Below are 14,122 nucleotides of genomic sequence, written 5' to 3' on the forward strand. Positions count from 1 at the left end.
GAGCCAATTCTTTAAAATAAATAAATATCTATATATCTATATTCATATCCATACCTACATCTATATCTGTATCTTATATATATTCTGTTGGATCTTTTCTGTTTGTCTGGTGAACCCTGACTGATACAGTCTGCTTCTACTTGTAAAACTGTGTGATACTATACAGGTTTCACTTAAACTCTGAAATCTTCAAATTTCTTTATTGTAATATGAAAAAAAAAATTCAGTATCAACCTTAATAGAGATTTTCTGAATGTTAAAAAAAAATCTCATTTAACATTCTTAGTATAGTGCCTGGCAAACAATAAATATTTAATTAATGTTAGATGTGGTGGTATTGTTATTATTATAAGAAACAAATATCTAGAGTTAGCTATTTTTAAAGATGTTTATGTTATAATATTACTTTAAATTCAAATAATAAAGTTTTCTTAAATCTATCTTATACTTGAGATCCCAGGACAGTTGATCAACTATTATCCTGGCCATATTCCAGATGTTCTCTCTAGCTAACAGAATCACTTCTACCAGAATTTTTATTAGTGTCCTTTCCACAGGTAACCAACCCTTAAATTCTGCCAGACAGAGACTGGATAAAAACATTCAATGAGATAAGACAGTCCTAATATATATAAATGAAGGACCTTAGCAATCTAAATATAGTGACCTGACTCACTACTATTTTTCTAGAAAACATTGTGCAGAAGAAAACAAAACAATTTTATACCCACAAAATTTTAGTAGAAAAACACTTTATTATTGTCTCAAAAATAGCCTAATTTGAGATGAAAACCTTTCCTAAGAAAAAGTGAATAGAGAAATATGAAATAAAATATTTTTAAAGAATGTTATTACTTCTCCATAATACATGCTTATATTATTACTTATATGTAAGCAAAATTAAGAATGATATAAATCTAATAATTTGAAGAGTTGACTCTAAAAGATTAAAAACAAACCATTTCTACACTCTTGCTATATATGAGAAATGATAGTCTAAAATACTTGTCTAAACAAATTTTGTATTGTTATACATAATTATAAATTAGAAATAACTTCCATTAGATTACTTGTAAAAGTTTAGATTTTCTTTTAAAGCCATTCTAAAGAGTCATTAAAAAGATTTCAGGAAAAAAATTAAGCAATTTATAATACTTTAAAATAATAGTCTATGAGTAATTTTTAAGTTTATAGTTATTTTTTATTTATAACTTTTAAAATTAACCTATGAGTTACTCTTTACTTCTAGTATTTTTTTTTACAACTCACCTATGAGAAACCGCTCCCCATGCACCATGCTTATTTGTGAGAATGTTCAAGATTTTCTGTTTCAACTGATTTGCAGTCACGTGGTCCCGATGCTTTGCGGCACTTATGAGATGGTCACACATCTTCTCTTCCTCTCTTCTATCAGCAGCATATTGGGCACACTGTGACTAGAAGAAATACCAACAGTGCATGATAATACACCTCTATCTATATAGGAAAGAAATGGTATCTAGCCTTGAATTAAAGGGTAATCATTATCAATTCAATTTTTAAAATTCAGATAATATAATATTTTGAAAGATATTCTAGTATATATGTATGTGTATATATATATGCATATACATATGGTCACTTTTTAAACTGGTAAAACTGTGTTCTTTCTATGTGTTTATACATAAAGTGTATGGAAAGCAATTTGAATGTTAATAATCTGGGTCTCTCGCATTGTAGGCAGATTCTTTACCATCTGAGTCCCAAGGAAAGCTCATTAAGTAATATTATCAGATAATTTATGACTTTTAATCTACTTTCCAATTCTGAAATTCTGATTTTAACATATTCTAAAAGTGAGCATTTTAGAAACAAAATAGTTTATCAAAAATACAAATCTACTTATTATTTTACCAATACAATGTTGTTGTTGCTGTTTAGTTGCTACGTAGTGTCTGACTTTTTGTGACCCCATGGATGGTAGCCTGCCAGGCCGCTCTATAGATGGGATTTCCCAGCAAGAACACTGGAGTGGTTTGCCATTTCCTTTTCCAGGAGATCGTCCCGACCGAGGGATTGAACCCAGGTATCCTGCATTGGCAGGGGAATTCTTTACTGCTGAGCTACCAGGGAAGCCCCTAATATAGTATATAAGTGTTCATTGTTCAGTCATGTCCAGTTCTTTGCCACACCATGGACTGTAGCCTGTCAGGTTCTTTTATCCATGGAATTCTCCAGGCAAGATTACTGGAGTAGGTAGCCATTCCCTCCTCCAGGGGATCTTGCTGACCCAGGGGTTGAACCCAGGTCTCCTGAATTGCAGGAAGATTTTTTTTTTTTACCATCTGAGCCACCACGGAAGCCCAATATAGTATCAGCTCAGTTCAGCTGCTCAGTTGTATACAACTCTTTGCGAATCCATGAACTGCAGCAAGCCAGGCCTCCCTGTCCATCACTAACACGCGGAGTCCACCCAAACCCATGTCCATTGAGTCAGTGATGTCATCCAGCTATCTTATCCTCTGTCGTCCCATTCTCCTCCTGCCCTCAATCTTTCCCAGCATCAGGGTCTTTTCAAATCAGTCAGCTCTTCACATCAGGTGGCCAAAGTATTGGAGTTTCAGCTTCAAAATCAGTCCTTCCAATGAACACCCAGGAATGATCTCCTGTAGGATGGACTGGTTGGATCTCCTTGCAATCCAAGAGACTCTCAAGAGTCTTCTCCAACACCACAGTTCAAAGCATCAATTCTTTGGCACTCAGCTTTCTTTACAGTCCAACTCTCACATCCATACATGGCCACTGGAAAAACCATAGCCTTGACTAGATGGACCTTTGTTGACAAAGAAATGTCTCTGCTTTTTAATATGCTATCTAGGTTGGTTATAACTTTCCTTCCAAGGAGTAAGCGTCTTTTAATTTCATGGCTGCAGTCACCATCTGCAGTGATTTTGGAGCCCAGAAAAATAAAGTCTGACACTGTTTCCACTGTTTCCCTATCTATTTTCCATAAAGTGATGGAACTGGATGCCATGATCTTCGTTTTGTGAATGTTGAGCTTTAAGCCAACTTTTTCACTCCCCTATTTCACTTTCATCAAGAGGCTCTTTAGTTCCTCCTCACTTTCTGCCATAAGGGTGGTGTCATCTGCATATCTGAGGTTATTGATATTTCTCCTGGCAATCTTGATTCCAGCTTGTTGCTTCCTCCAGCCCATCATTTCTCATGATGTACTCTGCATAGACGTTAAATAAGCGGGGTGACAATATACAGCCTCGACGTACTCCTTTTCCTATTTGGAACCAGTCTGTTGTTACATGTTCAGTTCTAACTGTTGCTTCCTGACCTGCATACAGGTTTCTCAAGAGGCAGGTCAGGTGGTCTGGGATTCCCATCTCTTTCAGAATTTTCCACAGTTTATTGTGATGCACACAGTCAAAGGCTTTGGCATGGTCAATAGAACAGAAGTAGATGTTTTTCTGGAACTCTCTTGCTTTTTCCATGATCAAGAGGATGTTGGCAATTTGATCTCTGGTTCCTCTGCCTTTTCTAAAACCAGCTTGAACATCTGGAAGTTCACGGTTCATGTATTGCTGAAGGCTGGCTTGGAGAATTTTGAGCATTAGTTTACTAGCGTGTGGGATGAGTGCAATTGCGCGGTAGTTTGAGCATTCTTTGGCATTACCTTTCTTTGGGATTGGAATGAAATGTCTTACTTAAAAATGTTATGTTCCTGATAATTATATATAAATCAAAACTGTGCCATTTAATAGTGTTCCATGAGAAATGCTGGACTGGAAGAAACACCAGCTGGAATCAAGATAGCTGGGAGAAATATCAATAACCGCAGATATGCAGATGACACCACCCTTATGGCAGAAAGTGAAGAGGAACTAAAAAGCCTCTTGATGAAAGTGAAAGTGGAGAGTGAAAAAGCTGGCTTAAAGGTCAACATTCAGAAAACGAAGATCATGGCATCCAGTCCCACCACTTCATGGGAAATAGATGGGGAAACAGTGGAAACAGTGTCACACTTTATTTTTCTGAGCTCCAAAATCACTACAGATGGTGACTGCAGTCATGAAACTAAAAGACGCTTACTCCTTGGAAGGAAAGTTATGACCAACCTAGATAGCATATTCAAAAGCAGAGACATTATTTTGCCAACAAAGATTCGTCTAGTCAAGGCTATGTTTTTTCCTGTGGTCATGTATGGATGTGAGAGTTGGACTGTGAAGAAGGCTGAGCGCCAAAGAATTGATGCTTTTGAAGTGTGGTGTTGGAAAGGACTCTTGAGAGTCCCTTGGACTGCAAGGAGATCCAACCAGTCCATTCTGAAGGAGATCAGCCCTGGGATTTCTTTGGAAGGAATGATGCTAAAGCTGAAACTCCAGTACTTTGGCCACCTCATTCGAAGAGTTGACTACTGGAAAAGACCCTGATGCTGGGCGGGATTGGGGGCAGGAGGAGAAGGGGACGACAGAGGATGAGATGGCTAGATGGCATCACTGACTCGATGGACATGAGTCTCAGTGAACTCCGGGTGTTGGTGATGGACAGGGAGGCCTGGCGTGCTGCGATTCATGGGGTCGCAAAGAGTCAGACACAACTGAGCGACTGATCTGATCTGATCTGACCTGATGCCATAAATGGCAATGTGGTAGAGAAGATAGTTTAGGAATTTAGAGTTTCATTCAATTTCACACTTTATGTAAATTCTTTTTTCTCTGTATTCAGTTTTATATTCATAAAATAAAGGGCTAAAACAAGATTTTCTCTACAGAGTATCTTAGCTCTGGAATTTAGTGTATTCAAAGTGTCGTTGAATGATAACTACTCTCTTAATCTTCTCTACCTAATAATCAGTTGTCCTCTCAGCTATATGTATTCAAGTTCATTGGTATTAGAAACATAGGCAATCTTGTGTATCAAAAAGGTTCAATACAAACATGAACATGTGATGAAACATCTCTTTAATCCTAAGTCTTTTTTGTATAATGATTTACGTATAGAGTGACTGAATATTTTAATATTATCAAGTATTAATATGAGTCATATAATTATAAAAAAGTTTTATACATCTAAAATACACATATAATGAGTTCACATTCATTATTACAAAGTAAAAATCCTTCATGGAAGGTATATGAGCATAATCCTTTCAACTATCTCTAGATTTAGACTACCAAAGTCATGTCTTCCAGAGAAATAATCCTTCAGTAACCTAAGAAGGATTAATTCATTTTCCAATTTATCTTTTTGTACAGGGACTCACCAATTAGTACAATGATCTGTCTCCATAATGAGGTTAGTATTTCATTAGCTCATTGGAGAGTAAAATTAAATTTTCATTTTTCTTCCTTAACAATTACAGTGGTTAGCCAAAAAACTTAACTGTTAAGTACCCATCTCAAATTAAATATACTTTTTTTCCTAATTACAGGCTTATATGGGAGATATAGAAATTCCTCAAGAAGTCCTAGTATAAAATGTTATGGCTTTTATAAAATCTATTACAATTTAAAAGTGGAATATGTTTGGTAAACTACACATGCACACAGATACACACACATCAATGCACTTTATTAATATAGCTTTAACCTAAAAGGAACAAATAGAAAATTTGGGTTAAAAAAAACAATGCACGCTCATTAAGTAACAATGATAATACTCTCAAAATTTGGTTTACATCAGTATTTTATGTGTACACAATCTAAAAACACTGAGTTGTTCACATTCCGTTCACAGCATCTATACCTCCTTTAGCTGTGTGTCCTTAATCAGAGAGATCTCATTTTCACCAAGATGGTGAAAATGGTATTAAGGGTGTGTGAAAACAATCTTACTCTTTAAATGTATAAAGCACGCATACACAGTACACAAACAAATAAACAGCATATTGGCTATAATTATAATAAATCATGGTAGGGGCTGATTAGGGTGACAACTATTTAAAAATTTTCCTTAGGGGGACAATAATGTACAAAGGTTGTAAAACATCACTCTTAGCTTAGTATCATCTTGGTTAAATATATGTTAGAGCTTGTAATTAAAATCTGATGGCTTGAAAATGTATCTTAAATGCTTTCACATGTCAAATATTGATCTGCTTATATCCCCACAAAATAACTTGCTTTTCTTAGTAGAAATATGATCAACTCAAAACTGATTCTGCAGGGAATTCAGTTAATATTCTAAACCTTATTACTAAAAGAGGTCAAAAGTCAACTGAACATTGCTATTTTGTCTAGAGTTCTGACATATCTTATACCTAAACATATTATTCAAAGCAGATAACTTAATCTTTTCTCATCATCCAGATTAGAGTATGATACCTGATTTGTAAAGATTCGATGTTATTTATGGTTGGAAAGATACAAAACTTCATTCTGACAAACACTTAACTGTTGATGTATTTTTATTAGAATTTATATTTTTTTCAAATAAGACTGCTACAATCCCATATGACAGGTGTGTGGTGTCTCATTTGACAAATGAAGTGGATATTATGGTTATTATAACAAAACAGTTATTTCTGCCTTATTTTCAGCGAGGTAGATCAGAGATCTCTAGACCTATATCAACCTGCATGACTAAGACAGCTGCTTTATTGAGATAAAAACCTCAAAACTGGAAATATGGGTTCTAGCTTCCAGTTGCACGACACTTGTTCATATGCTGTATCAGGAGCATAAATTGGTGGACTTAGGTATTATTTTCAAGGCCAACCTAAGTCTAACACCAGGTCACCTAAATATTTCTGAAAATAAGTTTATTGAATCAGGGTAATATGTCAAATAATTATTGACACGCTAGAAATATAAGAATAATATTTATTTTAAAAACTATTAGTATGTACTATGTACTACTTGGAATACCTTAAGTTTTTGAATATAAAATAGAAATGATAGTTTGTTCTTTATGCAAATTATAATTTGTGCTTATGAAGATTTCAAACTATTATGTTTCCATATATACATACAGATCTACATATACATCATATATAATAGGATTGCTTCATTTGTTAATAAAGTATAAATTATAAAAATAAAATATGAACTAAAATGATCTTTGGTCACTCTAAATAGAGATGAATACATTATTAAATAATAAATTAGAGAAGAGTAAAACTGTTTCTTCACATAACCACTATTACACCCATATCTAATGGTGTGTAAACTATGCTTAAAAATTACTAAAGGAACTGCACTGTAAAACTGTATGTGCCTTTAAGAATAAGTTAGAACAACCTCAGTCTATCAAGTGGTTAAGCATAATGCTAGAGTAGTCTTTTCATATTGCAAATGAGGTAATAAGAAATAAGTGCCCTGTCTGACATTTACTAAAGCTTTTAAAAACAACTGAAATGCCTTCAGTGAAACTTTCGTCTCGAAAAAAAAAAACTTATATAAGGTTACCATTGGTGACAACTGACTTGTAAGAGAAAAGCAGAATTTAATTCACTCCCAAAACCTTACCTCAAACTCTGCATGTTTATGTACATCCTCAGCTCTCTGTCTGTTCAAAATAAACTCAGCTTCATTTGCAACACGAACTATATGGTCCTTCATAGCATGGCATAGCAATCTGAAAAGAAAAATACCTTTGGAATTAATATTAATAACTGTGCAACTCAACTTTTTTCAGTAATCAAATTTCAGTATTGTAAATATTAACTATGCATAAATTTTAGATAAGTCTAAATCATACAATTACAAAATATGCTATTAAACTGTTTCAGCAATGCCTTTTAAATATAGTGTGTCTTGTGAACAAATGATTCAGTTAATTTAATAAAGTTATTAAACACAAGAAAAACAAGGATTCTGGACACTTTTAAAATGGTTAAAACAACAGAATTCAATGTCATGAAAGTAAAGTTTTACCCAAAACCTGGATAATCGTACGTTAGAAAATCTAGACTGGATTCTTAACTTTAATTAATATAGACACTAGGACTAAATTACATCTAAAATTCACTTATATGCTCAGATCCTTAATTCTAAGATAGAACCTTCCTGAAACAAATTCTGAGGAGCAGTGAGTTCAAGATAGTTTCTCACTAGAAATCTTACAAAAATCTATGTCTGTTCTGACATAAACTTGGTTATCCCATGGTGAGATTTGGGTTAAATTGACTGTCACTCTAGGAACAGCAGAACTTCCTGGCCATATGACGGAGGCCTCACTTAAGAGGAACGCAGGCACATTCCAAAGGGAATATTGTCTAGTTTTCAGGATGGATGTTAACAACTTAAGTTATTCAAAGAACATAAGAGTAAGGGGAAATCTACTAGAAGCCATAATACTTGGCTCTAACTTGGAAAGTGGCTCAAACACTTCTGTAAATAATGTTGGAGGGCAAACAATCATACAGATAGTCTTAAATTTAATCACTGAGGAAGCTGGGAAAATAAAAGAAGTTAAAGACTAAACTTCCCAACTATTAACTTTTGATGACCTCATTGGTCTATATTTTATAGATAATCTTCAAAAGAGAAGAGGTTGGAATCTTTGGTTCAGTGGCTTTATCTAGTGCATGAAGGCTGAAGAAAGCCAGGAAGAAATCTAATATGTGTGAATTAGTGCAGATTATATTTAAATAGATTAACAGAAGACAGCAGGAAGGGAGAGACTCAGGGTCTGGCTGGTTAATAGGTATTATACCATTCTTAGCAACAAAACAGTGGATGACCAAAGCCAAGAGGCATGGCGGCAGAGCAGGGGATGGGGTAGGAGAGATTCATGCCTCAGATACACCAGAGAAAACTGTATTGGTTGTCTGAAAGTCTGTCCTCCCAGTTCTTCACTGAGGAGTTATACATCAACTAATGCATGATATGTTTGTATGTGTGTTTTTTTTAAAGCATAAATTTATTAAGATCCATTTATATAGTGTTTTACAGACCAAGTATACACACACACACACACACACACACACAGAATCCTCAACATTCAGGCAATCAACACTATTCTCAGAAGTGCATTGTAAGAAGACAGACTTCTTTGCCCTCATCTCCTAAAATGACACTTCTGTTTATACTCCTAAAAATGATGAATTTACTACACCGCCTCTCAAGAACAATCCCGCTGAATCCCAAAGCCTCTTCAGAGGGTGAAGAGAGATTAGCAGAGAACCTTCTCCACAACACAGTGCCACACCCAGATGGGTAGTGCAAGAGACACAGAAATGGCTTCAAGGAGTGTATGCCCAATAATGGGGCTGTGAGGAGAGGCTGGGGGCCCTACAATACTGAATGGCTTCCAGGGCCTCTTATTCCTCCTCATCTTCTCATGCAGCCATGGCTCCTGGAGATTTAGGCTCCGGGAGTACATCTGGCACCTTACTAGGTGCTTTGCCTAAAGCCCCTATGGTGATGTCAAACAGAATTCTGTCAATTTCTATTGCTGCTGCTTCTTTCATTTCTTCTTGATTGCCCATGCTTTCGAAAGTGTCCTCTAACATCTTTTCTATGATCCCAGCCTTCATCGTCTCTTTGGACAGCTCCCACACGGTGGCCTGGATTTCCAAGATCTTCACAAGATGCTGCATGGCCTTCATCACCTCTGTGTTCTTCTGCAAGAGAACCAGCCACTCACACAACTGTCGGCTGGTTCTTCACCCCTGTGAGCACGGAGTTCATGTGCGCTTTGGATGTACAGAGCTTGCTCATGGCCTTCCTTGACCTGAATCATCTCCTTGGCCAGAACCATGCAGACATCCTTCTGATCCTTTCTGGCAGCATCATTCATAGACTGTTTCACTTTTTCTTCTTCTCTATGGATATCTCATATCTGCCCGTCAACGACTCTCATTTCTTATCTTTAGTGACCATTCACTGACCAGCTCTTCCGGCGGCTTCTCCTGGGTTTTTCCAAATAGCCCCATGGCGAACTGAACTGAACTTGCACTTCCCAGCTTTCCATTCCCTGAGCCCAGGCAGGTCACAGGCAGCTGCTTGGGTGGGGCCATTGAGAGGCATGTGTGATGTTTTATTTCCATGCCTCTACTTATCTGACTCTTTTAAAGGGGAGCTAAAAATCCCCAAATCTAAGATTCCTTTAGAATCTTCAATTCTATCTCACTTCAGGAAGTCACTCTATTGGCCATAATCAGCTTCACATATTATATTTTTAAGCTCAAATAATCTACTCTGTGTCACAGTCACAGATAAGAATCCTAACCTCTCTCTCTTCCCTTCACTTGTCTCTCCCTGGTTCTAGGCAGAAAAAAAAAAAAAAAAAAGACTTACAACTTCCACTTCTGTGATCCCTCTGTTTTCTCTTAGTCCTTCATCCACTGCTCAATTTATTTCCTTTTTCACTAACTTGGATCCCGTGATTCCACATTTTAAGCATCCTCTTGCAGCACCTTCACTCAATCCGTGATCTGTGCTACAGCTGCTTAGGAAATATGTAACGCTAGGTAAAGATGGGGGTATCCCTTCTCAGTCCTACATCTGGACCTCTGAGGAAACTTAAGTTGACTTTTCTAAGCTAATTTTGTTAATGCTGTATTCCTCGTCATGTGTGGTTATTTAGGTCTCTGTTTTTATTAATTAGTGGAAGTTAATGATTAGAAAAAAATTTCTTTAAATGCCTAAATCTAAAAAAATCTCTCAGACTTTCTCAAGGAGCTGCGTGTATGTGTTGACAGTCCTTGAGCACTCAACCAGGCAGGTTTCAACCCTACCTTTGTGTTTACTTCCTGCTGCCACAGAATCTTAGCATCCACAGGTGAGAGTCTGGAACTTTCTCCTCTTTCCAGAGCATGAAAACTAAGCATGTGCAGGGCCCTTTAGAATTTCAGAAGTATGTCCGAGCTTTTCAAAGTGCTGTGTACATTTTGGAGAAGGAAATGGCAACCCACTCCAGTACTCTTGCCTGGAGAATCCCATGGATGGAGGAGCCTGGTGGGCTGCAGTCCATGGGGTCGCTAAGAGTCGGACACGACTGAGCGACTTCACTTTGACTTTTGACTTTCATGCACTGGAGAAGGAAATGGCAACCCACTCCAGTGTTCTTGCCTGGAGAATCCCAGGGATGGGGGAGCCTGGTGGGCTGCCATCTACGGGGTCGCACAGAGTCGGACACGACTGAAGTGACAGCAGCAGTGTACAATTTCACTCCCCTGCTGTTCCTCTCAAGCTTTTCGGTTTGTCTACCATTGGCCTCAATTGTTCTCTATCACCTCAGGCAATGGCAACCTAAGATACTGGCCTATAAAGGCCTTCAACAAACACCCTCAGTAAAGCAGCTTTCTTTTCACACTGGGCCAGTTCCAAGTTAGGCAAAAGGAATCTTTTAACCTATTCTTCCAGGGAGTCACTAGACAGATCAAAAGTAAGTGATTAAAATTCTTTGCTAATGATGTCTATTTCCCTCTGGCAGAGTGGCTTATAATGTGTGCTTTTTTAATTGTTTCCTTTGAACTGGGAAGCAAAGGTTGGCACTGGAGTTAAGTTAAAATGTCACAAAATTACTGCACCATCACACCCCCTAATAGTTTTTGAAAATATTTTTGTTGTGTATACAATTTTTGAGACTTTTTTCTTCAAACATTGAAAGTATTATGTCCTTATCTTCTAGCTTTCTTTGTTGCTGTCATTCTACTTTCCCATTTTTCTAAATGATCAGTTCCTTCTTTCTGGGTGCTTTTACCTCTTTATTTTTGGCTTTGCCCAGTTTCAGTACCATGTGTCTAGCCTGGGTTTCTTTTTATTTATCCTACTTGAGGTACACTGTGATTTTCATATTACTATATTTTTATTTTCAATCAGCTTTTAAAAATTCACAAACATTATCTTTTAAAATATTTTATTTCACCTACTGTGTATTTATTTTCCTTTTTCAATTCTGATGATTTACAAATTAAACTTTCTTATTCTACCTCCACACCTCTTAATATCACTTTCATTTTTCATTTCTTTCTCTTTCTGCATTTTGGGTAAAAATCTCAAAAACTATTTTTCAAGTCAGTGTAATTCCCTTCATCTTTGTATAATCTGATGAATCATTAATACACAAGAGTTTTTCCAAATTGTATTTTTAAAATCTATGAAACTGTTAGTCACTCAGTAATGTCTGACTCTTTATGATCTCATGGACTGTAGCCTGTCAGGCTCCTCTGTCCATGGGATTCTTCAGGCAAAAGTAGTGGAGTGGGTTGCCATTCCCTTCTCCAGCAGACCTTCCTGACCCAGGGATCAAACCCAGGTCTCTTACATTGTAGGCAGACTCTTTACTCTCTGAGCCACCAGGAAAACCTTAAAAAAAAAAAAAAATATATATATATATATATATATATATATCCCCCAAGGACTATCAAGATTAGAATTAAGAAATTCAGGAAATAAAATAGTACAAAACCGAATGAATAAAAAGAGACCATGGGAAGCTTTGAAAAACTGAGAGGTGACAGAATTTAAGGCTTTCCTGAGCAACCAGGAAAGCCATATTCATATTCATCCTAGGGGTAGGATGTGAATGTTCTACAGCAGAAGATAACCCTCACTGCCCATTCAGCTTTATTCACTCTTCAATCTGTTGAAATCTGACTTTAAGATCATCCTATATTAAGCACTAATCTTGTCAATTTTATTTATTTTTAATCTGCTTCTTTATTACTTAAACATTGTTTTAATTCAAGCCTAATCATCTGTCATCCAATTACAACAGCCCCCCGATTTCTCTGACTCTCTCAAATCTTCAGTTCCTCTGTTACATTTTTCGCTCTGCCACTAGTGTTATTTACACTTCTTGGCTACTTTTATTGACAAGATAATAGTTAAACATTATACATAGACATCGGTCTCGGAGAAGGCAATGGCAAGCCACTCCAGTACTCTTGCCTAGAAAATCCCATGGATGGAGGAGCCTGGTAGGCTGCAGTCCATGGGGTCGCTACGAGTCAGACGCGACTGAGCGACTTCACTTTCACTTTTCACTTTCACACAATGGAGAAGGCAATGGCAACCCACTCCAGTGTTCTTGCCTGGAGAATCCCAGGGACAGCAGAGCCTGGTGGGCTGCCGTCTGTGGGGTCGCACAGAGTCGGACACGACTGAAGCGACTTAGCAGCATAGACGTCGGTCTACTTTTCCAACTTTTTTTTTTTTTAACTTTTCCAACTTTATCTACTGCCTTTTCAGTATATGTTTTTTTGTGTTTCAGAGGACATAGTTCTTTTAATGATTCATGCAACTTCAGGATTTCTGTATGTGCTACTTCTTTGTGGAACTCTTACCACTCACTCCTCTCCATACAACTAAGAGACCTTGTCCCAATTTCTCAGATGTTCTGGGAATTATATTTATCACGCTGTCTTATGGACTTCTCCCCCTCTTTTTTCCTTTTAACAAGTCTCTCTTAGACTGTGAAGTTCGTTAAATGAAGTACAATCCCTATTCATCTCTGTATCCAACATGATTTGCATGGTAGCTGTTGAGAAACATGGACTCACCAATAACACATGACTAAATGGAAAAAATGACTGAATGAATTCCTGAGCAGGTTATGTAGGAAGGAGGGGAAAAGAAGAAATATAATTTTAATGATAAATTAGCTTAACACTATAAAATTCTATTATATATTTAGCACATAGAAAACGTGTAAATAAAAATATCATATAACTTGGTAATTATGGAACATTTTCTTCCTCAGAGTATCTGTACAACACAGGAAGTAAATGAACTGGTCTTCATCTTCTACTCTAAGTTTATTTTTCAAAGGGACTAGAAAAAGAAAACAATTTGTTGAATCCCATTCATTCTTCTTCTAGAATGGAGCTGTCATAGATACAGGAAAGCAATCAGGGAACAAAACAAAGCATTCTCTTCCAAATGGAATACATATCATTATGGCAAGTTCTGTTTACTAGGAAGTCTCTAATTCTATGCAATTTGTTATAATTTAAATTGTTTTTCATTGATTAGAAGCCCTGAGATCCTGAATTTTAAATATAAATAGTTTCTGTTGTTTTATTGAAAGAAAAAATGTCAACAGAAAAGGCAAATAAATCTTTCATCCTCTATAGATGAATGGGAGAACAGAAGGAAGAACTAGTTTATTTTTAAATTCTGCTTTTTATTAATGTTATAAATTTGGACAAATAATTTTCCATGTGTCTTAAGTTTTAGTCTTC

The 14,122-nt window shown here is 36.5% G+C and overlaps 1 protein-coding gene and 1 pseudogene across 11 annotated transcripts in view; both read right to left on the reverse strand.

Moving 5' to 3' along the window:
• Positions 1 to 14,122, reverse strand: part of NBEA (neurobeachin) — a 673,417-nt gene that overhangs the window by 313,346 nt on the left and 345,949 nt on the right. For all 11 annotated transcript variants that reach the window (XM_027557433.1, XM_027557431.1, XM_027557423.1 and 8 more), the window contains 2 exons: positions 7,458 to 7,566; positions 1,270 to 1,436 (listed from right to left, as the gene is read on the reverse strand). In XM_027557433.1, the coding sequence (XP_027413234.1) occupies positions 1,270 to 1,436; positions 7,458 to 7,566 (276 nt within the window). The remainder of the gene's footprint in view (positions 1 to 1,269; positions 1,437 to 7,457; positions 7,567 to 14,122) is intronic.
• Positions 8,910 to 10,855, reverse strand: LOC113902316 (annotated as a pseudogene).

Source organism: Bos indicus x Bos taurus, chromosome 12, assembly GCF_003369695.1.
Source record: "Bos indicus x Bos taurus breed Angus x Brahman F1 hybrid chromosome 12, Bos_hybrid_MaternalHap_v2.0, whole genome shotgun sequence".
Lineage (NCBI taxonomy): Eukaryota > Metazoa > Chordata > Mammalia > Artiodactyla > Bovidae > Bos > Bos indicus x Bos taurus.